This window comes from Camelus bactrianus, chromosome 9 (assembly GCF_048773025.1).
Source record: "Camelus bactrianus isolate YW-2024 breed Bactrian camel chromosome 9, ASM4877302v1, whole genome shotgun sequence".
Taxonomy (NCBI): domain Eukaryota; kingdom Metazoa; phylum Chordata; class Mammalia; order Artiodactyla; family Camelidae; genus Camelus; species Camelus bactrianus.
Genome location: NC_133547.1, coordinates 77,318,767 through 77,345,915, shown reverse-complemented (window position 1 = coordinate 77,345,915; position 27,149 = coordinate 77,318,767). Strand labels below are relative to the sequence as shown.

General features: G+C 35.0%; 1 protein-coding gene across 6 annotated transcripts in view; it reads left to right on the top strand.

Moving 5' to 3' along the window:
* PHKB (phosphorylase kinase regulatory subunit beta) overlaps positions 1-27,149 on the top strand; it is a 164,456-nt gene that overhangs the window by 59,012 nt on the left and 78,295 nt on the right. For all 6 annotated transcript variants that reach the window (XM_074370803.1, XM_074370804.1, XM_010950192.3 and 3 more), the window contains 7 exons: positions 2,170-2,285; positions 9,029-9,092; positions 14,712-14,807; positions 15,746-15,943; positions 18,456-18,513; positions 19,047-19,124; positions 21,075-21,233. In XM_074370803.1, the coding sequence (XP_074226904.1) occupies positions 2,170-2,285; positions 9,029-9,092; positions 14,712-14,807; positions 15,746-15,943; positions 18,456-18,513; positions 19,047-19,124; positions 21,075-21,233 (769 nt within the window). The remainder of the gene's footprint in view (positions 1-2,169; positions 2,286-9,028; positions 9,093-14,711; positions 14,808-15,745; positions 15,944-18,455; positions 18,514-19,046; positions 19,125-21,074; positions 21,234-27,149) is intronic.

Here is a 27,149-nt window from a genome sequence, read left to right as displayed (position 1 = left end):
CTGACTTAAAATAGGAAAACAAAATAGACCTATTCCAGTGTTTCTTAATGTTTTTGTTGTTTTTGCCCCCAAGAGGAGGAAAAACTAAGTTTTCTCTAAAGTGAGAAATTAAATACTAAGGAATATGATTTTGTCAGGTGGAGTTGAGCTTTCGAGGGTCACACCCAATTGTAACATCTGAGGGTTTGTTTTACTTCCAATTTTTTTCATTGGATGAAATTAAATCATTAATGAGAAATTTTCCCCCTCCCCCATCTTCTCCAGAAAAAGAAGGAAGGTAGTCTAGGAAGAGTTAAAAGGCTTTTTACTTGTTAGGATGGAGTAGAATGATAATTTCCAAACTCCTTAGTTGCAGAACTGGATATAAATGGTAGTTTAGTTTTCCTTACAGGGGTCATTAGCCAAAAATGCCTTTCCAGCCACCTGTTACATCATTCACACAGTCTGTGCAGACTGCCTTCCTTGTGCCTCGCCCTGGTCCTGAAGTCCTTGTAATAGGGGAAGAGGCAAGTGTATGGACTGTATATTTCAGAGGTTTGTCATAAGAGGAAGAAGGATATAGATGGTTTCAAAGCTTTTAACTTGGAGACCTGACAAGTATAAAGTATTTCCTGTAAGTGTTACAGAGTCTATGAAACTCCAAAGACCATGGAAAAGCTGAAGACACCAGGTTTTATGAAAGTAGACCAGGGTTTTTAATATAGGCAGGTTTTCCTTAGGGAAATAGGCAAGGTAGCAAGAAGTTAGGCAAATTTAGGAGACCCTCACCAATATTTAAAGTTAAAAAAAAAAAGTTTACTGTAGGTATGTCCTTCTGCACTCTTGGGTAGAGAAATTGTGGGATGTTTTGTGAAAACCTAGAGTGAATGCTCTGTTCTATTTCTGTGAGGCCCCAACACCCTCCTTGGCTTTTCCTTCACTGAAATGTGCAAGCTATTCTTGGCTCTGAGGGGCGGATATCTCTCTGCTGGGACTGAGATTGGAGAGGTCAGGGATTCAGCTGCAGCAGCCATTCATCGTTTGTGAGAGAAACTGGGTAGGCTGCTTCCTGGTCAACTCTTGATCAATGAGTTTGTTGACTCTGGGCTTAGAGACTTTCCATTGACCCTAGAGAACAAGGAAGAATCATTTTAAAAAGCTGTGGTTACTTCTCTGATTTCTCAACTAGGTCTTTCCTACTGTTTTCTCTCTTTGTGTAATTTCTCAAAGTTTCTAGTCTATTATTTTTTTTGTGTTATTATTGTGTCATTCTTACAGGTATATACATTATATTAATTATGTGTGGTAGGGTGGAGGTGGGAAATATCTATTTGCCACTTCAGAGGGCTGTTGAGATGAATATTAGGCAAGATGCATAATATTTGGTTTGTGATATTGAACCAAACAAGATGACTAAATTAAAAACCCTGTAATCAGGACCAGTAGCCCACATAAGGTATTGTCTTTATTATAATGAACAAACTTTTATTAAATAAGAACTGATCATAACCTTTGCTTTCTATAGTAACTATTGAAAGTGTAAATTTCATCAAATGTCTGAAATATTTGCATGGAAGCTGTGGCTCCTGACCCACTGGTTGGAGCCCATCTCTAACTGTAAGCTTCGAGTTTATAAAAAGTGGGTACCTGTACTACAGAAAAGGCAAGAGGAAGATTAGAGTCCAGGAGTAATAGACTCAGGATGCTAGGTAGAGCTAATGCGAGACAGTCTCATTTCAGAACTGAGAAATACCTTTTTATCTCCAAAGTTTTAGACTTACTTAACATTTGACATTTTAGATTCCAGATATTATCATCTACTATAAAATAGTGCTGTATATTTTTCTTAATTCTTAAGGTGCAAAGCCCTCATGAACAGTAATAGGTACATCATTGGAGAAATATAGTTGGAGCATTGGCAGGATTTAAATTTTACTTCTGTACTGTGTCATGTTAGGTTTTCACTTTAGGATTTATATGAGAAAAACCAGGCGTACCAGAGTATTCACAGTAATGTTAATAATCATAAGAATTTCAGCATATTAAAAAAGCCTTGGTTGGCAAGTGTATATTTGGATTTCAAATCCAAATTTTCAAATATGTAATTATTTCAGATACCTAATTGTTCTTATTAATGTTTAAGGGTCCTGTTATGGCACATGTACTTATGTTTCACTTCTTTTCTTTTAGGTCTCTTTTATTCAAAACCTTGTATTTTGTGTAGAAAGAGTTTACCGTGTTCCTGACTTTGGTGTCTGGGAAAGAGGAAGCAAATATAATAATGGCAGCACAGAGCTACATTCAAGGTAATTTTCTGATTTCAGTGTTTAGAGGTTTTGGGTTTTTTTTTTTTATTTAAATGTATGGGTTTGAATATGAATAAAAATCGAAGTATTATATTATAACTCCAGTTTCTATGTAATTTTCATCTCTTTTTTCTATATATGATGCAGGTAAAATTTGCTTAAAAGTAAAAAGTCTGCTCTCAGTGCCCATAAACAGATGCAGAAAAAGAGCAGAGTGTCTTTCCCGACTTCCTAAGGTGTCAGTACATGCATATCAGTATCCAGTCCAAGGTTTGGCCTTTCTACTCAACCAAGTCATTATCTTTTTCCTCTTTGAAACATGACACTGTTTGAAAGCTCAAGTACATTAAAATTGCCAAACACCAATTGTATATGCATTGCATGTAAAATTCCCTTTCGTGTGATTGAGTTGATTTTTATCCTAATGAGAAATACTTAACACTCTTTATATTTTGTTTAACTAGATAGTGTAGCTCAATTAGTGTTATCCATTTCACACTAAAAGATTTAAGAATTTAAAGGTTATCAACTATAGGTCAGTTTAGATCATTGAGACTTAAATGAAGTAGAGAAACAGTTTAGGAAGCACTGGTCAGGAGGAATCTGCTGTGTACCTTTTGGATAGAAGGACTAATCACACACAAAAATTAAGTTGATAGAAGATATTTAGTAAACTGAAAATTGGCTCCAGATCGCTGGCTGTATAATTTCTCTGTGCCTCAGTCTCCTCATCTATAAAATGAAAATAATAATGGTTTCTACTTTATAAAGCTGCTGTAATGATTGAATTAGTTATGTATAAAGCATTTTAACAGCTGACGTAAGTAAGCACTGAAATGTAAGTGTGCTCACACATTTAGGAATATTTTAATAACAAAGATTGAAACAAAAAGAATTTTTCCTTTAGCTCTGGTCTACTAATTCACAGTTTGCTATAAATTTTATCATTCTTATGAAGCATTTTTATAATACAAAGTGGAATAGCAGCAATCAGCAAAGAAAGTAAAGGAGAGAAATAATTTGTGGTAAAGTTCAGTTCGAACATTAAACAAATTCTGGCAAATACTAAAAATAGGAAGATAATATTTCAACGTTCATCTAAATTAAGTTCTCAGTAGTTCAGATTATCAGTCAAATTCAAGACAAAATTTACCTGATTAGAAACAGTGATTTTTAAAAATTTACCTCAGTATTTATGATTTATCAGGCCCCTTCTGTGCTTTTAAATAACTATTTAATATATGCCAGTGTGGTCCCACTGAATCTATTTTCAGTATAAAATATTTCGAGTAGGGTTTTTTCTGTTTATAAAAAACATAGTGATATCAGAAAGAATCTTGTGTAAAAATTACCATTAACACTAGAAAGTGAGGGTTTTGGAAGATCACTAGTAGAAAAACAGAGGCTCCAGATTGTTTTCCAGTACCTGAGGTGCCAGTCTTTAAATTGAATCATTAAGGATTTTACTTCAAGGCTTGGAAGATGATTAAGTGATGCTCTTTGCTACTTTTTGCATGCAAAATTAACCTTAATTGTAGCAGGCCAATTTTATTCAAATGGATGGGAGAAGTTTGCCATTTAGATTTGGATGATGGGTTTTATACATTTAACATTGATCTTCTAATTTTCCGTGGGTTAGCACTTTACAATTCCCAAAAGAACTTTAAACACTTTTTTTCAAGTGTTTCTTAGCTCAGATCTCTACAAGCCTGTTTTAGATATGTCACCTCTGGTGCCAAAGTGGTCTATTTTGAAACTGCAAGAGACCCGAGCCCTATGGCACTCATGGATGCAGTCATGGCAGTGGTGGTGGGAGGCCACTATCCTTTTGTGCTCATGCCTGGGTAGTGGAATGTAGGGCTGCTATCGGCCAGGGATAAAGTCACAACTCTTAGTCTGTTGCTGTGAAACATCCCAGAACTGTCTGTGCCTAGTTGGATCTGATCCAAAGATTTTTTAATGCAATATCCTTGTTACATCCTTAAGCTGTTCTCAAAATTTCGGAAATCCTGATAGTGTATAGTAACTCTTGCTGTGAGTACTCATCTTGCCTTTTGCCTTCTAACTTTCTTTTTATCACTCTTCATCTCTGTGCCATTCTTAGCAGGAATTCGAGAGAGCACAGTTTAACGGCTACCTTGATGCTCACTAAGGCCTTGTGCTCAACTGACTTGGTAAATGTCTCCTCTTTCCCTTGCCACACTGGGCACATCCCTTCTAAACTGCACCTTGAAAAAGAAGATTTCCACCCCTGGGTTCGCAAAACACACGCACATAGTATTCTGAGGATACAGACTCCCTCTTTAGCATCAGTGGTCCTCTAATAATTGCATTTGGGCACTGTACAGCTACAGAATACTTCTTATTCAGGCCAGGCAGGAAACATTATTGCCTTTTATACAGGAGGAAACTAAAATTTAGAAGGTTTTGAGGTTTCCTCCCCTCCACTGCTTAGAGGATAAGAATCAATAGGTTGTAGAGCCGGAACTGAATTCCAGGTGGTTGGCCTCCAAACCCACAATTATGTTTTACTGTATCACATTGTAATTTAAAGTCTTAAAAAGTTTTCTTGAAGTTTGAAGGAACAGCAGAGTATATACTCTTGGTGAAATTTTGATAAGTTTCAAGGATATCTTTGCTTAGCAATCAGTAAAGCTTATTCAGCTTAATGCTTTGGTCAGTTCCTTCCTGATCGGCCCTTTTCAGCCCTAGACTTGCTGGTATCTTTTAGTCCAAATTCTTGAATTATTTAGCATTTCTAAGATAACCTTCAGAATTTTTTTCCTAAAGTGTGATCTCACTGCATTTATCTGAACCTCATTCTAGCAGCAACTGGAATCTTCCTTTTCAGGGATTTGGTAAAAGAATTCATTGTTCTAAGTTTGGTATGATTGTCTTGAAATGCTTTCTAAGCAACCATTCCCTGCTCACCTGATTTTTCTGTTGACTGGACTTTCCTCAGACAACATGCTCCGGTCAGTTTCTTCTAGGGTATGTGGAACTTTTTCAGATAATTCTCTTCTTTTCTTCTGTTTATTCTCTAAGTCTTTTAATAAATTCCCTTGCATTTAAAAATCTTATTTGATTTAATTACATTTCTTCCATGTATCATGTTGGTACCTATTTGTCATAACACTAATTCTTAATCCCCAGAGTTACGTATCCTCCAAGAGGTCTTCTCAGCTGCCCCAAGTGTAATTCAAGAATTTTAATTTTAATATTTTCCCTTCCTCATTTAATGTAAGGATATTCTTAGCCCTTTGGGCTACCTTTAAACCAAACCTCTGTTTTGAAGAAGAGATGAGTCTTCTGTAAAATGTAAATTGAATCCCAAACCTAATTACAAATTTTTTGGTTATTGGGAAGTGAAAAGGAAAACTGTAATAACTTAGTAGTAATTTAGTAAGGTAGATACAGGCCCAAATGGAGAGATTATTGTTTTTTTGTGTCTGGTTTTGTTGTTGTTGTTTATAATCTTATGTTCTTTTCTCTTGACTTCCCCAGTAAAGAAAGGAGCCACTAAACCATCAGATGAGTAACCATCGTAGCACCGCTTTACTTGTTTTCAGATGGTTTTCGTGACCCTTTTATTTCATAGAGTGCTTGTTATTTGAAGTGACTACTTAGTCTTCTTAAGTAATTTTTGGTATTCCAGGCATTGAGCTATAATACAAGCAACTGTTCATCCATTCTGCTTCATTTTATGTATTTTTCTGTACTGAACAATCCATGAACATCCAGTAAAACCATAGTACTGTAAAGTCCCTTTTCTTTCAGGAGGTGTGATTGGGTAGCCCAGGAAGTTAAAGCATAGTGTTAATGAGCAGGCTCTTGTGAATTTAATTCCCATGCTTACTAGTTAATTTTTTTTATTCCATTGTGGGTTTTAAATCTCCTAGTCCAAATCCATCATCTTTTCTAGAAAAGCTTTAATTTTTGCAATAAATCACGTTATTATAAACTATCTCCCAAGTAAACATTACTTTAGTTCTCTTCAGTGAGTGCTGAGGTAATACCTTGCAAGAATCTAATGTCCTCTTCTGAATGTTCTATTGATAGTAGTCACCTAATACTAATATGTTCGTTAGCTAATCATGGAATAATTTTCTGAGAATGTCTTGTGCCAGTAAAACACTTAAAATTCTTACAACATACATATTATATTTGCCAGTAAATGTAAGATCACAATAGGAATGTGTTTGTGTTTCTAAATAGCTTGTCTTTGTCAGAGACTTAAATATAAATAACCAGTGAATGATAAATTAACTATGTGTGAATTTCTGGTAAGTCCAATTATTCAATCACTTGCATTGGGCAAGAAAGTTAAAATGGAAAGAATTCAACCTTTACTGTAGTCCAAGTACAGTGTTTGTTTTGTAATGCTTTGTTTAGAAGATGATTTCCAGATTCATCCCTTAGCTGTCTTTTTGTATCATTTTTAAACATAGAACCTTGGGCTGGCTACCTTATGTATCTCCTCCAGAATAGAATTTCTTATATATTTGCCTTTTGAATAAGTTATTTTCTCTCACTTCTCAAAATACTGCCAAGTCTTACCACACACCTTGTAAATGGAAGTTTTCTAGTTACTTGGTTAAATGCATGTGTTTGCATTGGGTGCTAACAGGGAACTCCTAGGGCATTGGGAACACATTCTTAAGCAAGAAAACCAGTTGACAGTGAATGTTTTTGCATGAACTGTCAGAGTATGTGACTCCCAGGGGTTCTTCTAACCCTTTGTTTCTAGGAATTTAGAATTCTTATACAGGTGCTGTTAGGTGGTGGTCCAAGCTCACACTGCTCTCTGCACAATAGGCCAATAAATCGAGAGACAAGTTGTTAGGAATAGTGACTTTTTTCAAAAAGCGAGCAAACGAGAAGACCGTAGACTATTCCCATTGATTTTTGATGATCAAACTAGCCTTGTGTTTCTAGAATAAATCTCACTTGGTCGGTTATGGTGATAATTTTCACATATTGCTTAATTTTTTTTGCCAATTTTTTGAAAGGGATTTAAATATTTATATTTATGAAGGGTATTGCTCTACAGTTTTTGTGTATTGTCTTTGGTTTTGATATCAGGGTAATGCTGGGTTCGTAAAATGGGGTAATGCTAGCTTTACCTGAATTCTGAAGTGTTTTCCTCTCTTATATTCTGGAAGAGATTGTGTAGAATTGGTGTCAATTTTTCAATAAATGTTTGGTAGAAGTCCCCAACTAAATCATCTAGGTATGGGGATTTCTTGTTTGGCCATTTTTAAATTGTGGATTCAATTTCCTTAATAGTTATAGGGCTATTCAAATTATTTTTATTGGGTGAGTAGTGGTAGTTTGTGCTTTTCCAAGAATTGATTCATTCCTTCTAAGTTGTCAGATTTATGTGTGTGGAATTGTTCATTTTCTTGTTATCCTTTTGATGCGTACAGTGACTATAGTGTTAGCTCCTGTTTTATGCCTAGTATTGGTCATTTGTGTCTTGTCTTATTTCCTTGTCAATGTTACTAGAAGTCTGTCAGTTTTCATTAGCTCTTCAAAGAATGAAGTATATTTGATGTGCAACAGTATGTAAGTTTTAAGTGTACAACAGTGATTCACAATTTTTAAAGATTATATTCCATTTATAGTTATTATAAAATATTGGCTATATTCCCTCATATTTATATATTTTAGAATAAGTTTCCCATCTATTTACTATCCTGTAGTAAAACTGATGCTTACTTGAGAACATTTCATGTAAATAAGCCATAGAAAATGTAAATCATGATGACATCAGTGTTAGAACAGTGGTTCTCAGATTTAGAGCACAGCAAGCACCTAGAGGGCTTGTTAACACTAACTGTTGAGCCCACTCCCAGAGAGCAGTGAGAACTGGCAATTCTAACAAGTTTCCAGGTAATGCTGCTTCTCTGAGATCCACGCTCTGATAATCACTGCTTTAGAGAAATGATGACAGGTCATTAATTTAAAATAATATTAATGGAATATGAAGCTGCTTTGAATAAAAACAAAAAATTGAAATAATTAAAATAAAATTAGATCTAAAATATTTATAGGTTGATATTTATAAGATGACGATGTCATATTTTTAAAGAAATTTTGGTCTACCCATTTTCCCCATTATTGTAGAGGCATTTGAGAGGCCAAAGGAGTACACATTTATTATTTTATGTTTATTATTATAAAAACAAGAATATAGCAAAAAATGAGAAACATGGTGATCATTTGCTCTGTGAGGGTCCATTTTATTGGACCCTAAGCAAAGAGTATTTGAATGGGTATATTAAACTAAACTCCATGGTAATTGTATAATGTGCAATATCTTTTCTAAGGCTCCAAGTTGACGTCAGAAAAGCTCTTAATTGATCTGAACTAATGATGCCCAACCTGATATTACTGTGCACATATCATAATACACCTTCCTCTAAAGTTCATCATTTTCCTTTTTTTCACTTGAGTCAGTGAATATAAATGATACTGGAGTTAAAACTTCTCCCATCAATAGTATGACCATTTGTCTAGATCAAGGTGAACTTAGAAATATTTTTCCCTGAAGATCACTAACTATAAAAAAGAAAAATTAAAATAGTGAAATGTCAGACTGAAGTCTCTTAGACATTATTCTTCTTAGGGAAGTTGTTATAAGTGTTAATGAAGAAACTTACTTTTGAATATTCATCAGTTAGCGGTTCTTATTTTATAGCCAAATACATCTGAGTTATAAAGTGTTTCCTTTTCTCTTTTAGCTCTGTTGGCTTAGCAAAAGCAGCTTTAGAAGCAATTAATGGATTCAACCTCTTTGGCAACCAGGTAAAAAAAACAGCAACAGCAATGGCAGACTTTGAATATTTTTCCAGTTGCATGTTTAATTAGCTTGGCCATTCATTAACCAAGTCATTCCTTATGATCAGAGAATTTCTGAAATTTATGTAGCAGCCCATGGTTGAATAACCTTTCCTTTGAATATGATTTGCTGCTTAAATTTTAGTTTTCTAACTGAAAAAGATTGCTTAATTAAAAAAAAAAACTCTTAATAAAGAATTTGCATATTCCATGTTGTTTTTTTTTTCTCTAAAGAATTTTCATTTTCCTTGTTCAGTTTTTTTTTCTCTAGTCTTTTGTTCAGTCTTCACATTTTAAAATATTCCTGGCATTATATACTGTATATTTCCATGTCAGTTCCTTTGTTGGTGTCGATTTAATGTATATCAGTGTATATCACATGTGGAGGGGAATTTGCATAATGTGTGCAACCAAAGAATTAGAAATTGTGATCCTAACTTAGCCCTCAACTGGCTGTAATCATAGGTCTAAAATCTCATTTTCTTTGAGATAAAAGGGAAAACCTTGAGGGTTACCTTAAATTTTCATAAGATCTTTAACCAGTTTCTGTACCTAATCAAGTGACATGGATTGAGTTGTCATTGGAAGGGAATAATATGTAGGAATACAGGTTACTTCTCTGGATTGAGAAAGTAGGCTAATTTTCTTTACAATTTTTGTAAAGATTCCTAAAATGGAAAGGCAAAGGAAGTTTGCAACTAATATTAAAATTAACCTTAAGCTATTAAAATGCGAAGTCAGTGATGATACAGTTTAGGAACTTATGCAGACATGTAAAATATGACATGGATCTTGTTATGGCAATTCTAATACTATGTATTCAAGTCTTAAATTTAAGGTCAGAGTCTGGTAACACAACTGCCTCTCTTCCCCCACCCCCTTTACTTATGTAAACTCTCTTCTCACTCCAACTTCCCCTGAAGGAAGGACTCTGGTTAAATCTAGGATGTGAGGGATGAAGAATGACCACAGACATGGAAAGGCTTGGGAAGAGGGGAGCAGCACCTCATTCTGAGTGCCCTAGAGGTGGCTCTAAATCACCCACTTCCCACACTCTTCTTTTTCTCTCAACCTCTGGCTGGTGAAATGGAGGGATCAGAGCTTGTGGGGTTTGGAGGGGTGTGAGCCTACTGAAAATCATGAGAATTAATATTATGAATCTCCTGGGAGATTCTTGGTCCCTCTGGCACTGGTCCCTTAGGTTGCATCAGCATTTCTCTTTGGAAGAGTCAACATACTTGTGGAAATCCTGCATGTAACCTTCAATACCTTTCACTTCCTTTTTCCCCCTGCTTCACTGTCAGTACATTCATTTAAGTATGTGTGTGTCTATGAGTATATGTGTATTTGTGTATAAAAATTTAAAGACTATTTGTATATACATTAAATAGGTAAGGAAGAAAGGGGTGAGGGAGTGAGTAGGAGGATAATGTGGCATAAAGCAATGACACTGTATTCAGAGGCAGGAGGCAGGAGTCACTGTGTGCTCTGTACTTCCACCAGTGAGCTTGCTGACTGGCTGGTTATGTACCTAAGGCTCAGCTTCCTCATTTAAAAAAAAAAGAGAGAAAGAGAGAGAGAGATAATGACACTAGGTTCTAACTCAGAAGGTAGTCATGCAAATAAAAAACTTAGCATAGTGCTTGCCAAAGTTTAAACCCTCAGTAAATGATATATCATGTTATTACTAATAAAGTGCTGTTCTTTATTGGTTGAACTGAAAAACCTCTAGAGAGTATCTCAAGGAGACTGAGAGGAGTCGTGAACTAAGCCAGTAGTTAACAGCAGCAATGTGGAAGGATGCAGGTCTTACTCTTCTGCCTTCCATGGCATACCAAATAGTGAGCTGAATGGAGTTGCACGTCTAGGTCAGCTATTATAAAGTAGTGGTCAACTCTTCTGCCGTTGTGCCATCTCCTTTGATCCATCTGAGTCTTGGTGTATGCTGCTTACATATCTAGTATACATCTCCTCCACCTACATATATACTCACACACATACATGGTACCTTTCCTCACTATGTCTATTTCAGGGCTCTGCCTTCAGCCTACTTTTCCCAGGAAACTTTCATAGATTTCTTAGCTGAACTTTAAAAGCACCGAATTGCTTTACTATGCATTCTGATTCTGAGTTATAAATATGCTACTGGTATTGTTCCCCAGCCATAATTTCTCAATCTTGGCTGCACATTGGATTTGAGGAACTTAAAAAAAAAAAAATACTGATGCCTGGGAACTTCCCTTAGAGATTCTGACTTAATTATATAGGGGGAAGGCTGTGATGTTGAGATTTTTCTAAACTGCCCAGGAATTCTAATATGTAGTCAAGGATGAGAGCAACTGCTCTCAGCAAAGTTAATTCTTAACTCAGTTTAGGAGTAAAATTTGAACTGTGAGACTTAAAATATGCTCTTTAGATGCAGTCAGGATATTACAGCAGAGTTGTGATGATTTCAAGACATGGAAGATGAAAATAAAATATACAAAGTTAATCAGATACTCTGGAGTGACATATACATGTAAAACATCCTTTCAAATTCCTGTCTTTAATTGGAGAAATCAGGATACTGACAAATGAACAGAGGCCAGAATCTAAAAGATGATGACAAGAGAGATTGCTCATATTATGCAAAATTTTCAAAGCAGTGCAGACATATCTAGCTTCCTTTGAAATTTACAGACCTAAAAATGTGTCTGATAATTTAAAGTCAGTGATACTTAATTCCATGTGTAGCTTCTCCTTGATGACTTTTTAAAAAATTTGCTTCTGAATAGGAATAGCTGCCCATGGCCTTGGTGAATTTTATTCTTCCGTAAATCTGGGCCATATACTTGAAGCATAGTATGTGCTGTAAGATGACAGCCAAACAAAATAGTTCAATAGCTTTTGATCTTAGTGTTAAAATATGGTAGCATTATGAGGTTATTTTTCTTTTTGCACATTTTTCTCAGAGGCTGGCAGAGGAAGAAACCTGAACAAATACTTTGATGAACAGGATAGGTAATTTATTTATGGCCAGAAAATAGAAGTTGACTCTTTATGTTAATTAAATAATGGCAAGAATTGCCAAATTCGCCATTTCACTTCATTATTTATAAATTACCTTACTTAGATTGTATCTTTTAAAAAATTCAAGGTAGACTGATTTGTTATGTATTTATTAATTATTAACTTTATTAATTATCAGCCTACGGGTAATCTATAAGTCCTCTTATTTGGTGTATTTGCTGACTCCCAATATCTCACATGCATTCATTTCTCTGCTGTTTTGTTCTAACCACTCAACTTGCTCCCCCTTCCCCAAAATTCAGATCCTAGTTCTGGTCCTTGCCTTCTCCATCAGGTACCCCAAGTTCCCTGTTTTATTTTTCTCCTGTTAACTTGGTTTTGTTTTTATTATTATTATTATTATTATTAATTATTCATTCATTCATCTAAGCCACTCACCTGCTATGTAGTCATGGATTGCCACGTGCAGTCTTTTTGTTTGGTTTAGTATTCATCTCACTTAGAACTGTGTATCATCTGGGTCAGCTCCTTGAGAGCAGAGATCATGTTCTATCTTGTTTTACTCGAAGCAGAGGGCACATTTCTCTGACAGTGGCAGCTACTGCATGAAGCTTTGTTGGACTCAGTTTTGTGCAGACAGACAAGAAGTAGGGACTTTAAAATAATAGAAGCAGCAGTTTAACATTGATCTGATTGGGAGACAGCCTCACTCATTCCTTGTTCATTTGTTGTCAGAGTTAAAAGCGATTTAAGAAATAATAAGAGAAATCATTCTATTTTATGAGCCAGTATCCATGCATGAACATGGGGTAATAGGAAAAATGCACATATAGTGAGTCTGATATTTGGATCTAGCATCATAGTCCTACTCGATCTTAAATTTGTCAGGGTATTTTAGTTTCATGGTGAATGCATCTTGAAGTTGGTGAGAATTGGTATGAGTTTTAGAAGGTAATGAAGCAACATGAAATTTAGGATGGTTTTCTTCTTCCTTTCCCCATGTATTTTTCTGAGAATCCTCTTGTAATGGAGGCAGTCATTATATTCCAACTTCATTCTCTGTGTTTTCAAAATATTCAGCTCAAAATAAAGCTATGTTTAATTAAAGACTACACTGTTGAATATGGAAAGCACTAATGGATAAGCAGTAATTTTTTTTAACTTGGTTAGCAGTCAAATTAACATTTTTTGTTACAACCTGTTTTCTTTTAAGATTTTGGTTCTTGACAGATATTTTTTAGTGTGGGAAATTACTTAACTTAGTGCTTAAGGTATGGGCTTCTGTATCAGAGACTTGTTTTTGAACCTTGCCTCTGTTAAACTAAGAGGCAGCATCCTTTTCAGCATAATGGAGATAATAATATCTGCATATGGGAATTAAATGAGATAATCAATGTGAAGCATAAAACACAGTGCTTGACACAGTGAATATTAGCTAGCATTATGTACATTACAATTATTTGAGATCTTCTGTCTTAATGTTTTAACCAAGTAGTTTTTTGTATCTGTAATTCTAGATTGTATCTAAATTCATTTAGTTTGATCACATAATCAACATTCTTTATTAGGACTATACAAATCAGATTCTGCAAATCCAAACCAGTTCTTCCTTTATTTCTTGTCAAACATGTTAACCAAACTATTTTTTATTTTTATTAAAATAAAGGTCCATGATTAGTTACCTTGTAATCAATACATTTTGATTTATAAGAAAGCTAAGGAGATCTAGGGAAAATGTAAAAATATCATTTATTTTTTATGATTATAAAATTAACAGGTTAGTTTGCAAGAAATTTGAGAAATACTGAAAGTACTAAAAAAATTAAAATCTCTAATGCCACTCTCCGATTGCAACCATTGTTAGTATTTTTCTTTTTTTTTCTTTTTTATTGAGTTATAGTCAGTTTACAATGTTGTCAATTTCCAGTGTACACAATTTTTCATTTATACATGAACATACATATATTCATTGTCGAATTCTTTTTCGCTGTGAGCTACCACCAGATTTTGTACATATTTCCCTGTGCTGTACAATATAATCTTGTTTATCTATTCTACATATGTCTGTTAGTATCTACAAATTTCGAACTCTCAGTCTATCTCTTTCCACGCTCCTCCCCCATGGCAACCACAAGTTTGTATTCTATGTCTATGAGTCTGTTTGTGTTTTGTATTTATGTTATTTTTATTTTTTAATTTTTTTAGATTCCACATATGAGCAATCTCATATGGTATTTTTTCTTTCTCTTTGTGGCTTACTTCACTTAGAATGACATTCTCCAGGGACATCCATGTTGCTGCAAATAGCGTTATGTTGTCGTTTTTTATGGCTGAATAGTATTCCATTGTACAAATATACCACATCTTCTTTATCCAGTCATCTGTCAATGGACATTTAGGCTGTTTCCTGTTAGTATTTTTCTGAAATTTCTTTTTTTTTTTTTGTCTTTAAAAAAAAATTTTATTATTTTTTTAAATTGAGGTAACATTGATTTATAATGTGAAACTTATTTCACTGAAATGTCCAGTGTTCACATGCTTTTTTGTTAATGTAGGAAATGTTTTTTCTCATTCCAGGGCTGTTCCTGGTCAGTGATATTTGTGGATCTCGATGCCCACAATCGCAATAGGCAAACTTTGTGCTCACTGTTACCCAGAGAATCAAGATCTCATGTAAGATATTTTTTTTATAATAAATTAACATGAACTTGTTTATGATTGATGTGTGGTTTTGTTTGTTTTTTGCAAGAAAGTGCTCTTAAGTGTCAGAGGTTGCCAGAAGAGATAAGAAGAGAGAATAGATATTGCTGCCCCCTCCCCTGGCCCATGGAAGTCTTGTTCAGGAAGTGAGCAGAGCTGTGGAGAAAGCCGCTTTTTCCTTTGAGTCTTTTGTAAAGCAATAGAGAACTAGATACATTGTTTTCTTTTTGGAGGAGTAGCAACATTATACTGAAATGAATTTTTTGGCCACAGAATATTATGTATTAGAAATATATAATTAACCAGAAATTAACACAGTTTTGTAAGGTAACTATACTTCAATAACAAATTTTTTAAGAGATATATAAAATATTAGGAAAATATTTTTTATAATTTAAATTTCTTTTGAATAAAATTACTTTCCTTGTTTCTTTTCTCTTATTCAATTCACCTTTTTTCTTTGTCTGATAAGTTTTTATATGCCTATATAGCATCTGGCTGCAGATGTTTCTAGGAGTATTTCTACAATATAAATTTTAATAGTTGCTAATTTACTCAGCTAATTGTTGGACATTTAGATTGTTTTCTGGTGTTCACTATTATAAACAAGTTGTTATGACAAACTAGTTGTAATGACTAATTATTGGTGTTAAAATTTTACACACTGTCTTAAGTAATGTCTTAAAGTGTGAGTCCAGTGTTGAACCTTGAGACTACTCCTTATTATTGAACAAAATTTTATCTCCTCTGTAAGGTTCCCTAAACCATGCCATGTAGACATCTCCCTGTCCCTTGGGGCACAACAATCTCACTGTCAGTCAGATAACCTTAGTGGCTTTTCATCTCTGTGATCCTCCTGGATCATATCACTGCAGGCACTTACATTTCCTTCTTTTTTTTATTCCTCCCAGAACACAGATGCTGCCCTACTCCCCTGCATCAGCTATCCTGCATTTGCTTTGGATGATGAAGTTCTGTTTAACCAGACACTTGATAAAGTGGTTAGAAAACTGAAAGGAAAATACGGATTTAAGCGTTTCTTGAGAGATGGGTATAGAACATCATTGGAAGATCCCAACAGACGCTACTACAAACCAGCTGAAATTAAGGTATCAAAAAAAATATCCCATATCAGATAGCATACCAGAATGGTCAGGGGCACTGATTCAGGAAGCAGACTTCTTGGGTTTGAATTCTGCCTCTACCACTTACTAGCTGTCTGGCCTTGGGCAAGTTAACTAACCTCTGTTTAATACTCTTCATTGGTGAAATAATATTAGTACCTACCATTATTGGTCCTATTATTGGGATTTTTATGAGGAATAAATGAATTAATATATATAAAAGTATGTATATAAAAGCACCCAGAATGGTGTTAGCACATAGTGATCTCTCAATTAGGTAGTTCTTACTACCATTGAGGCCCGTTTGCTCATACTGGACCCTGTTGATTCAGTGGGTGATTAATTTTTCTGTTGCACTTTCCGTGCTTTGCCTGCCTGCTCTATAATATTTGTCTTACATAATAGAAAATATCTATTTGTGATCTAATTTTCAATTTATTAAGCAAGTGCTCTTTTTTCTGTTTCACTTATAGACACTTCCCATTTAGAGGAATATATTCCTCTAAATATTTAGTTTTAAAATATTTTATGTTTCAAGTACATATATGTACCCCATATCTAGGTTTATTCTAGCTGTTTTTAAGCTGCCCAGAAACTATTATAGCACCCTACAAAAAAGTAAGCATCCATCCACATTACTGAAGACTTTGCTTTAGTGGGGTAGATTGAAAATCATTAAACACACACGTGCGCGCGCACACACACACACACACACACAAAACCCTCCCTATGTGCCTCCCATTGTCTCTCTCTGTTGTCATACTTCTAAAAAGCACGGTATGTTCTGGGTGTGTCTCCTTGTTTGCCCCTTACTTAATTCTTTACCCTATAATCTAGCTCCTCTCCCCAGCACTTCTCAGTGGCTGTGCTGGCTTCAGTCAGTTTATGTCACTGGGTCATTATGGGTGCTTTTCTGATCTTACTTCACTGGCCCTCTCATGGGCATTTGAGTGTTTTAACTGAGTCTCTGTCTCTAACTCTGTCTTTGGAGGTTCTCCTCCATTTTCTGTGACCTCATTCTCTTCCTAATTCTCTGTTTACACCTCTCACTGTCTTTGTTAGTCTCTTTTGCAGGTTCTTCTTCTGCTGCTTTTCCTTAAACATTGTTCGTCTCCTGGAATCCATCCTCAGTCCTGTACTCTTTTCATACTATCTGTGCGATTATTGCTTTAGCAATCACTGTTAATTCCAGATCTCTATCCCTAACTCATACTTCTGCCCCTGAGTGCCCTACCACGTATCCAGCTGCCTTTTGGACATCCTTACTAGGATGCCCTGAAGTCTGCCTATGTTCACCTTCCACTCTTCGGCACAAGCCCCAAACCTGAGGTTCATTCTAGGCTCTTCCCTCTCACTCAGCCTTCTTTGTTACTCACCTAGGCTGACAAGTTTAACCACCTTCACACCTTAAAAGTCTGCCCCTTCCTCTCTCTTAACTCCTTGGTTTAGGCTAGTGATCCACAACCAGGAATGATTTTGCTCCCCAGGGGACATTTGACAATACCTGCAGACATTTTCCATGGCCACAATTTGGTGGGTGCTACTGGCATCTGGAAGGCAAAAACCAGAGATGCTATTAAATGTCCCACAGTGCACAGGACAGCCCCTGCAACAAAGAATTTCTTGGCGCAGAACGTCAGTAGTGCTAAAGTTGAGAAATCTCAGGTTAGGCTAACATCTTTTCTCTTTGGATTGTTCCCAGCAGCCTTCCACTTGGTCTCCATATTTCTTGTCCTCTTCAGTACCTCCAGCTGTTCATCTAGCAAGTAAATCTGATCCTGTTTAGTATCCACCAGTGCTTCCCTGTCGCTTTCAGATCAAAGTCTTTGTCTCTTCGCATGACTTCTCAGGCCCTTCCTTGTCTGGCCCTCCTGGCCCACCTGTAGGGCTTCAGCTTTCACTACTTCTTCCTTACTAATTCCAAAAATACTGAATTGCTGGTAGTTTCTTTAACAAACTTTGCCCTTCATGCATCTCTAGTTTGTACTGTGTGGAAGTCCCTTACCTCATCTCCCCAGAGAAATCCAACAAGCGTTAGTGGAGGCATCTTCTTTCCTATAAACCCTTCCCTGACGCGCTAGGCAGACTCAGATGTCTCATGCCCTTGGTTCTTGGTATATACCATGTGCAGACATTTTGTAATGTACTGTAGTTGTTTATTTCCATGCCTGTCTTCCCACTAGGCTGTGACCCCTAGAGGACGGGTCCTCTGTCTTTTAGTCTTCATAGCCATCTGTCTAGTTGAGGCCAGGCATTACTGTGTACTTAGTAAATATTTATTGAATGAATAATTACTGTGTGATGGATTAAATGAATGAATTTTTGAATAATAAGAATTCTGAAAAAAAATTTTGAAAAAACAGTGAAACTACTTATAAAATCAGTCCAATGTTGTTATTACAGTAAATAAATTTTTATGTGTATATTCTAACAATAGAAGTGTTTGAATATAATTGTTCTAAATAATTATTGAAATCTTTAACATTTTCTGTTTTAGCTATTTGATGGCATTGAATGTGAATTTCCCATATTTTTCCTTTACATGATGATTGATGGTAAGTGAGCTCTTCTCCTGAAATTTAAGCTGTAGATTATAAATGGTTTAAAGAAGAGCAGAGATAAAATATGACTCCTTTCATCTAGCAAAATAGACTGCACTTAGTGATGTTAACACTCTGCATTTTTATGTGCTGCTCATCTGCTTTCTGAGTTAATGTTAAGTCATTTAAAAATGAAATACATTGAACTATTTAAAAATGATACAAATATATTTTCATATTTACAAAGGAGAATTTTTTATGAATAGAAATCATGAGTACTGTAATCCATGACATTGTGAATGTCTATAACATTTACACTTAAGAATAGAGAAATTTCAATTAAAATTCAGTTTTTAATTCTAAATGCTTATATGACCTTCTAAAATCGATTTCCTGGAAAAATAGCACAAACATTTGCATTACCTTTTTTCAATATTGTTTTTATCATTTACATACAAAATTACCAGAATGATTACAATTGGGCTGATATTTTTTCTGAGGTGCTTATTGAACTCAGGTGCTATTGGATGTTATATTTTACATTTTAGGTGTCTTCAGAGGCAATCTGAAACAAGTAAAAGAGTATCAGGATCTTTTGACTCCAGTGCTTCATCACACCACAGAAGGTATAGTTGGAATGCTTTTTGCAAGAAATTCTTTCTACCAATATTCCTTTAATGTTCCTTTGAAATGTATAAATGATTTCTTTTTGAACAGAACAATTTATATTAAAATGAAAAAAAAGGCCCTCAAATGAATTAGAGAGAGTCATATATTAATTTGTTATAATAAAGTTGTTTTCATGAAAGGAGTTCATCAGGTAAGATGATGGAGATAATTAAAGTGGTCACAACCATAGTAACTACAAGATAGTTTGCCAGGTGGGCAGAGCTTCATTTGTTACCTACTGTGAAACTCCTTCACTGTGTGTCCGGTGACAGTAATACAAAGTGACTGGTTTTTATCCAGATCACCAGAAATGGCTGTGGAGGTGAGTGCTGACCCCTCCAGAGGGCCACTGAGGGAGGCTTTGCCCTAGCCTAAAAGCACTACTGTTGCCAAGAACATTCTGGCCTCCTCTTTGGAGATGTTTCGAGGACTTTCTGCATATTGCACATTATTTTGAGTGTTTGCTGTGGTTCTAAAATGCCATCCTTTGAGAATGGATTTAATATTTCAGAAATGGTCAAAAGGCCTAGAGTATATTGGTTTCAGTTAAACACCAGCAGAGTCCATAAAAGAATATAACTAATTTTTCTGTATGACTAGAAAACTAATTCTCAAAGGAATTCCAAAGAGGTTCCAGATATCTTTGGGGTTTGGAAGTATTAATAAAATAATAATATATTCTCATGAGTGAGTAGCTTTGAAGGCACATTTATCTGAAAGTTAAAACTATGGTGTGTTGATTAAAAAAAAAAAGTGGTCTTAGGATGCAATGCATAGCCTGGCAGTCATAGCACCAGGCCGCATTCCTATCTCACGTGACGTTTGTGATATTCTTTAGGGTTTTCCACAAGTATCTTAGAGTAAATATACTATGTGCTTGCTCTTTAAAATACATGTAATGTTAAAGCAGCAAAGTGTTTGTGGATAAACATGAATTCCAAATAAATATTAATGTTTAAAACCAGTTATTTTTGTCTTTGTGCTCCAGATAACCTTTGGCCAATGTGAGAAATAATGTAAAGAATGGTGTAGTGAATATATTTAAAATCCCTTGACTGAGACCTTTTAATATTCAGCGGTAGATCACTGATGCATTGAGGTGGCAGTCCATGTACCACACGGCAGGCTTCATCATGTTCAGAGAAGGATGTTCAGACTATTCTCTGTGTATCATAAACCTTTTTACTGGTTTTAGGTACAAATATCATTATTGATTGATACATGAAGAAAAAAGCCCATTTTAGGGAAATCTGTGCAATTTTATTAGAAAAATTAAGTTTCCTATATGGGCTGATACTACAAAAAGTCTTCTGTAGCACTCTGTTAGAATGTTTTTTCCCCCTTCATCCACAGATTCTAGTCTTTAAATAATTTTTCATTTCTACCAGGAAATATTTTTAAATGGGTTGGTCACAGGGGAAGATGGATTTTTTTTCTCTGTAGTGATATTGAATGGTAGATTAATGGACCTAGTGTTTAAAATGGGGATTTCTTTGCTCTAAGCAATGGCTCAGGGTTATAATTCTTCATTTAAAATTACATAGTGTCTCATTTATAAAGCTTGCACAGACTAATCCTATTAAAAATAGCTTCTTTCATGGCCCTAAATATTTACATGCTGTGTATTTATCGATGCATTTAAAGGTGTTAAAATTAAATGTCGTTAGAGAAGATTATGTACACATTGTTGGCTAACATGTAACTTCTCATGTGAATTTGTGTTTTAAAGGCAAGAAGCTTTTTCCACATTTTTCACTGGGAATTTCTGAAAAGAGCCAGAATATCCAGTTTTCTATTGTACAACCTTTCTCTATGTGTTCTTTCTAACCATTGCAGTTTTTTGAAGGGAAGATTTGGGGAGGACACTGATTTGTTGTATTTTAAGTGTTTGTTTTTAAACTCCATAGGTTATCCCGTCATACCAAAGTACTATTATGTGCCAGCTGACTTTGTAGAAAATGAGAAAAAAAAGCCTGGTAGTCAGAAACGATTCCCTAGCAACTGTGGCCGTGATGGAAAACTGTTTCTTTGGGGACAAGCCCTTTATGTCATTGCAAAACTCCTGGGTAAGTGAAGAAGATTGGAAACTTTTTTTCCCTTGTCATCAAGTCTTTAGAAATACGTGTGTTTTTGGTGATATTTTTCTTGAATTTGGGTGTTGTTTCATGCTGTTAAGAGGTCTTGGGGGAGTTTCCTAGCAGGTAAAAGTATATTAGTATGTCTGTTTCACTGAATGATGACGGCAAGTTTCTGGGGTGAAAGTCAAATAGGTGTGGGTACCATTATGATCATTTGGAGGCTGCATTCAGCTTCGTGGATAGGTTTCTAGCAGAAGGCCATGGGAACTTTAAGTCTCTTTTATAAATGTAATAAAATTCTGATTTAATGTAACAATCATGCTTATGCATAGCTTTAGTAAACCAGTTGACAAAAAGAATAGGTTATGTCAGAGTTCTCTTTCTGTTAAATACACGCTGGCAATTTACTCAGTTAGGTGGAAGCTTACTGGGACCATTATTCATAATGCTTTGAAGAGTTATTTTTCAGCTTCTCCTAAAACTTCAGCTGAAGTGTTTACGGACACACTGAAATGAAGGCTAATTTAATAAACACAAAAAAGCATTGTACCTCTTTCTGCACCATTCCTTGCTAAAATTTTAAATGCTGTTAGCATTTCCATCAGAAAGGCTATCATATTAGTCAGAATTCTTTTATGGCAAACAGATTATGAAATAGGCTGATTGTAAAAACTACCTTCACTAAAAGCTGTGTGAAATACTGTTATTGTCTTTGTTGTTCTTACTATTACTGCATAAATGCTAAATTTGTTTGTGTTGTTAGAGTAAATCATCTTTGGTTCCTTTTTTTTTTTATATTCCACTAAAGAAGAATATTTCAAAGTCTAGATATCCAGTTTAAGCTTTACACAAATGATGTAAAAAAGCAGACAGAAGCTAACCAAAAAAGAAAATTAAGCTAATGTTGTTTTCAGTTTGCTCCTTTACTTTCTGTGTTTTCTGGGTCTCCATATACACTTAATGCCAATTGAACAAGCCTGTAGAAAAATTTTCTCCTTTAAAGGAACAGCTCTTTGGTAAAGAGTTGATATTATTTATACAGGTTTCGCTTTAAGATTTTCCAAAAGAATAAATATATATACACAAAGTACTTTTCTTAGAATCAAGCAGTAATCTTATCTCTGGTTAGAATTTTATTTCCATCTCATTAGCATGAATACAGAGAACCCTTGTTGATACTCAGTTCAATAAAACATATTTTCGTAGAGGAGTAGTTAACCTATCTACAGAGAAGAATTTTAACATCAGAATCGTAAATTTCTGTGAACTACACTTGGAAATTACAAATGAGCATGATGAAATTTTTCAGTGGTTCTGAGACTGAAAACTGGTACCTGGGATATGGGATTTGAGATCTAAGCCTTCCTCATCCTGTTTTTTGCTATATATCCAGCCTGGGGTTGATAACAGCTGGAAAGATTGCTATTTGAGCTAAGCCTCTGGATAAAATTTAGAAGGCTAATGAATTGGGAATGAAGAATTAGCTATACTCTACATAAGCAGACTGAGCTTTTTTTTTTTTTAAAAACAAAGAAAAAGACTGAAAACAGAATCAATTAGTAAAAAAACATTGGACCTCCCTGACTGCAAAATAAATGTATTGAACGTAGATAGATTTTGAGCTTCGATAGCATTTTCTTATATTAAGACCAGAATGAACAGAAATAGTCCAGGTCATGCCTTCACCCCTGTTTCATGACCAAAAAGAATAAGAAAGAGCCTTCAATTCTCTTCAAGAAAGAGTCAATTTCTCTTTTGCCTGCTGTGCTTCTGAAAAGGCACTGGAGAACATGCAGAAGGTGTGTGCAAACTGAAACCATGTACTTATCTCCTACTGAAAAAGGAGATGCTGCCTATTAATTAGCACTCTGACCTAACTGAGTGTCATCTGGTTAACAGCTCACTGGTTAAAATAAATAAGATCTCAGAAGACTGAATCATTTTAGTTGCTCTTGACTATTGCATACTTGTCCCGCAAGGACCATTAAATATCTATGGATGTTCTGAAGATTCCACATACCATGTTTACTAACAAAGTATTATTTGTTCATTAAAAGAGCCTCAGTTGGGTATCCGCTTAACAGCATTTTATGGGCAATTAATTGGAGTTACAAGAAAATAATAGAACAGTAAATCTCTAATAATATTCCGTAGTATATGGCTTTCACTAATTTAGTCTAGTTTCTATCCAGTAAAATTTAATGGGAATATTTTGCTCTATGTATGCCTTAGTGAATAATTATACAACAAAGCTATGGGAATTTTATTACATTGTTAGAGCTGAAAGACTCAACATGCTATTTCCTGGCCCAAGGCCTGAACTACCCACTGTGTCCTTAGAAAATAGTTAATTACTACAGTATTTTTTTTTTCTTTAGAAAATTTAGACTTTTAGAAAATCAGTGTTGGCTATAAAATATATAAATAAATTATAAACATGTTTATTTTAAATTAGATAAGACATATTTTAAGATATAACATTTGACCTGTCTTTGAATAGAACAACCATTAGTTATACTTTTAATTGTTATTTAAATTTGGAAGTTTAGAAACTAACCATGTAAGAGATGATCAGTCTGCAGAAAGCAGTGTACCTTTTGAGTTCTCTGGAAAAATCATGTTAAAAGTATTTATCACATAAAAGTCACTTGAAAATCATGACCTTTGGATTGAATTTTTTTGAGGTTGCATTAGAGAAGTATAACATAAGGTTAATGATAACTTTACTAAAACCTCTCCAAAGCCAATACTTAACTTTAATGTATTTCCTTATTCAATATTTTTTAAAAAGAGAAGCTAGTATATCAGTTGTTTACCTTAAAAAAAATCTAACTTCCAAAAGTTAGCTTGTCTTTTTAATACATATAGCTCCCCCTTATCCATGGGGATACATTCCAAGACACCCCAGTGGATGCCTGAAACCACAGATAGTACCAAACCCTATATATATACTATATATTTTCCTATACATACATACCTGTGATAAGCTCTAATTTATAAGTTAGACATAGTAAGAGATTAACAATTAATGATAAAATAGAATAGTTTAACAATATACTGTAATAAAAATTATGTGACTGTGGTCTCTCTCTCTCTCCAAAAGAAGAAATCATATACTGTGCTCACCCCTCTTCTTGCGATGATGTGAGATAATAAAATGCCTACACAATGAGATGAAGTATGTTCATGACACAGGCATAGTGATGTAGCATTAAGCTACTCTTGACCTTCTGGGGAAATATCAGAAGGAGGATCGTCTGCTTCTGGTGATCCTGAATCATGGAGTCCTGACAGTATCGATGGTCGGATGTCAGGAGCAGACCATGTCTGTGATTAGAGATCCCAGGATGGGTGGGATACCGAGTGGGACAGAGCCAGAGGCTGTGAGATTTTATCATGTTACTCAGAACGGCACACAATTTAAACCTTATGAATTGTTTATTTCTGGAATTTTCCATTTAATATTTTTGGACTGTGATTGTAGGTAACTGAAGTTGCAGAAAATGAAACTGTGGATGGTGGTGGGGGACGACTGTATATGTAACTAATTTTCCTTACCCTTTTCATCAGACATTCACAGTGCCGATCTTCATTTAGGTACTACTGTAAGATCCCAGATCATTAAAAATTAAAACTTTTATATAGTGTAAAACTTAAGGTAGGTAAATAGAAGAATTTTTTTAGGATGGATGCTTTGAAAGCATTATTAGTAAATGTCAAGAGTTAAAACAAGAAATATTTGATTAAGCTTGAACTACTGAGCAGTTTTAATTAACTATAGCTTTCTCTCCCATGTACACAAACTCCCCAGATGTTCAGGTGAATGAAAATTTTCTTGAATTTCATGAAGGATTCTTTTCTTTTGAGGATGAGTGTTTTTTAATTTCCTAGGAATGTTAATAGGAGACTTTTATAAATATTGAAGTACTTTAAAGTAGTTAATATGAATTTCCCAACTTCATTTCTTGGGTTCCCAGAGTTCCTCAGTAAGTCATTATTTGGAACTCAGTTTGTTTTCCAGTAGAAACTATATTTTTAATGATTATTAACAGCCAGCAAACTTGTAACCATGTGATATAGATTATTTCTCTGACATTATCATCTTTTTCCTCTGCTGCTTCCTCCACTAGTTCCTCTTCCTTTTTTTTTTTTTTTTTTTTTTTAATGTTTTTCTTGGACTGCAGTGGAAAGATCAAGAGTTTGGGGGCTATGAACTTAGGAACTCATGGTTTGACAATAAGTCCTACCACTTACTACTTACATGACTTGAATCTTCTTAACTTCCATGATGATCAGTTTCTTTATTTTTATGTTATAAGGACTAACTGATGAGAAAATACATTAAAGCATTTACTGGGGGAGAAATACATACTTCACTGGTTCTTCTACTTCGTGCCTTTCCTTCTACCCTCCCTCCTCCTGCCAGCCACCATCTAGGGGATAATATTTATGACAGTGTGTTTCATAGTTCTTGATAACCAGGCAACTCAGGATGCTTATGGGCTCTCCTTGCAGGTAGCCCCATAGCCACAAAATATCACGAGAAGAAAATGCTTCTCGAGTTTCTTCTTAACTATTCATCTACTCAGTGGTCCAGCTGGTATCTGTAGAGGATTGCTCTGTGCTAGTCACTGTGGCTGATATCCAGTAGCTTTACAGCAAGAATTGAATATGACAACCTAGGAAATATTTCTGCCTCTCTGAGGGCAGCTTAGTTATTCTGATACACTGCTTCTTCACTCCAATGTTTGTAACTAAGATAAATCCAATTGCATTTGATTTTGTTCATGACATTTCTTGTCCAATTGACCTCAAATATAAAAGCCCCTGATTAAGCCTGGAAATCTAATGTATTTTAAAGTTACAGTCAATGATCAAGTGCCCCCTAGTGTGTATGAGAACATAAGAAACTGAGGTATTGATTTTCATTGGTTTGTTGATTTTAGATGCAGTTACCTTTCTCAGTATGGCACACGGTTTTCTTACTGATCAGTTAAAGGTAAAATATATAGATAAGAGCGTACAGGTATATTTCTATATGGTGGTTGCTAAGAGATTTCCCAGCTGTCACACTTCAAGAAACTTCAAGCAGAAATACATCAATTTCTGAACACTTCTGTTATCTTTTTCGTGGTATCCATGTGATTGCTAGTGACCTGAAGTAGGATTTCTGTGCAGCGAGCATTATAAATATCTTGAGAGCACATGTGTCCAATATTACTTTAAAAGCTTCACCTAGGAAGATTTTTCTTCCTTATTGTACAAATGACTGGCTTTCTTAAAACTAAAAATTTTAGTTGAATTGCTTCTAGGGCTAGAAAACTTGCATAAAAGAATTTACGATCCTACCCTCAAATATATTAGTAAAATTGGGTATGAAAGCAGTGATGCCTCAAGTCTGAGAAGACTCTATATACATATTGTTAGACTTTTTCCCAGAAATAAAACCTACCTGAAAACGTGTCATAGTCTGTGCATTACCCTTTACAGATATCATCCTAAGTAATCCTCCTAGCTGCTCTGTGAGATGTGTATTACGTGTTGTAACTGAGGCTCAGAAGAGTTTGGCAACTCACCCAAGGTCACACAGCCCGTGGCTCAAAGAGATTTTATTGATTTATTCAGGAGTCTCCAGGGTGACTGTGTTAACCATAGTCTTTGTGGCATTAAATATGCTCATTAAAAGTAGAAATTTTGCTAACCTAGTAAGATACTATTTTGTGTCCTATTTCTATTTGCATGCTGATTGTCAAAAATATATTTCTTAGTCATTTCTGTGTCCTCTATGAGTTGTCTAGTTATTTGCCCATTTAACCTTGGTTTTGTGGTTTTTCTTATCAGTCTGCATGAATGTTTTATACCTTAGGTGTACTTAACCTCTCTATATTTTCCTATTTTGTTTTA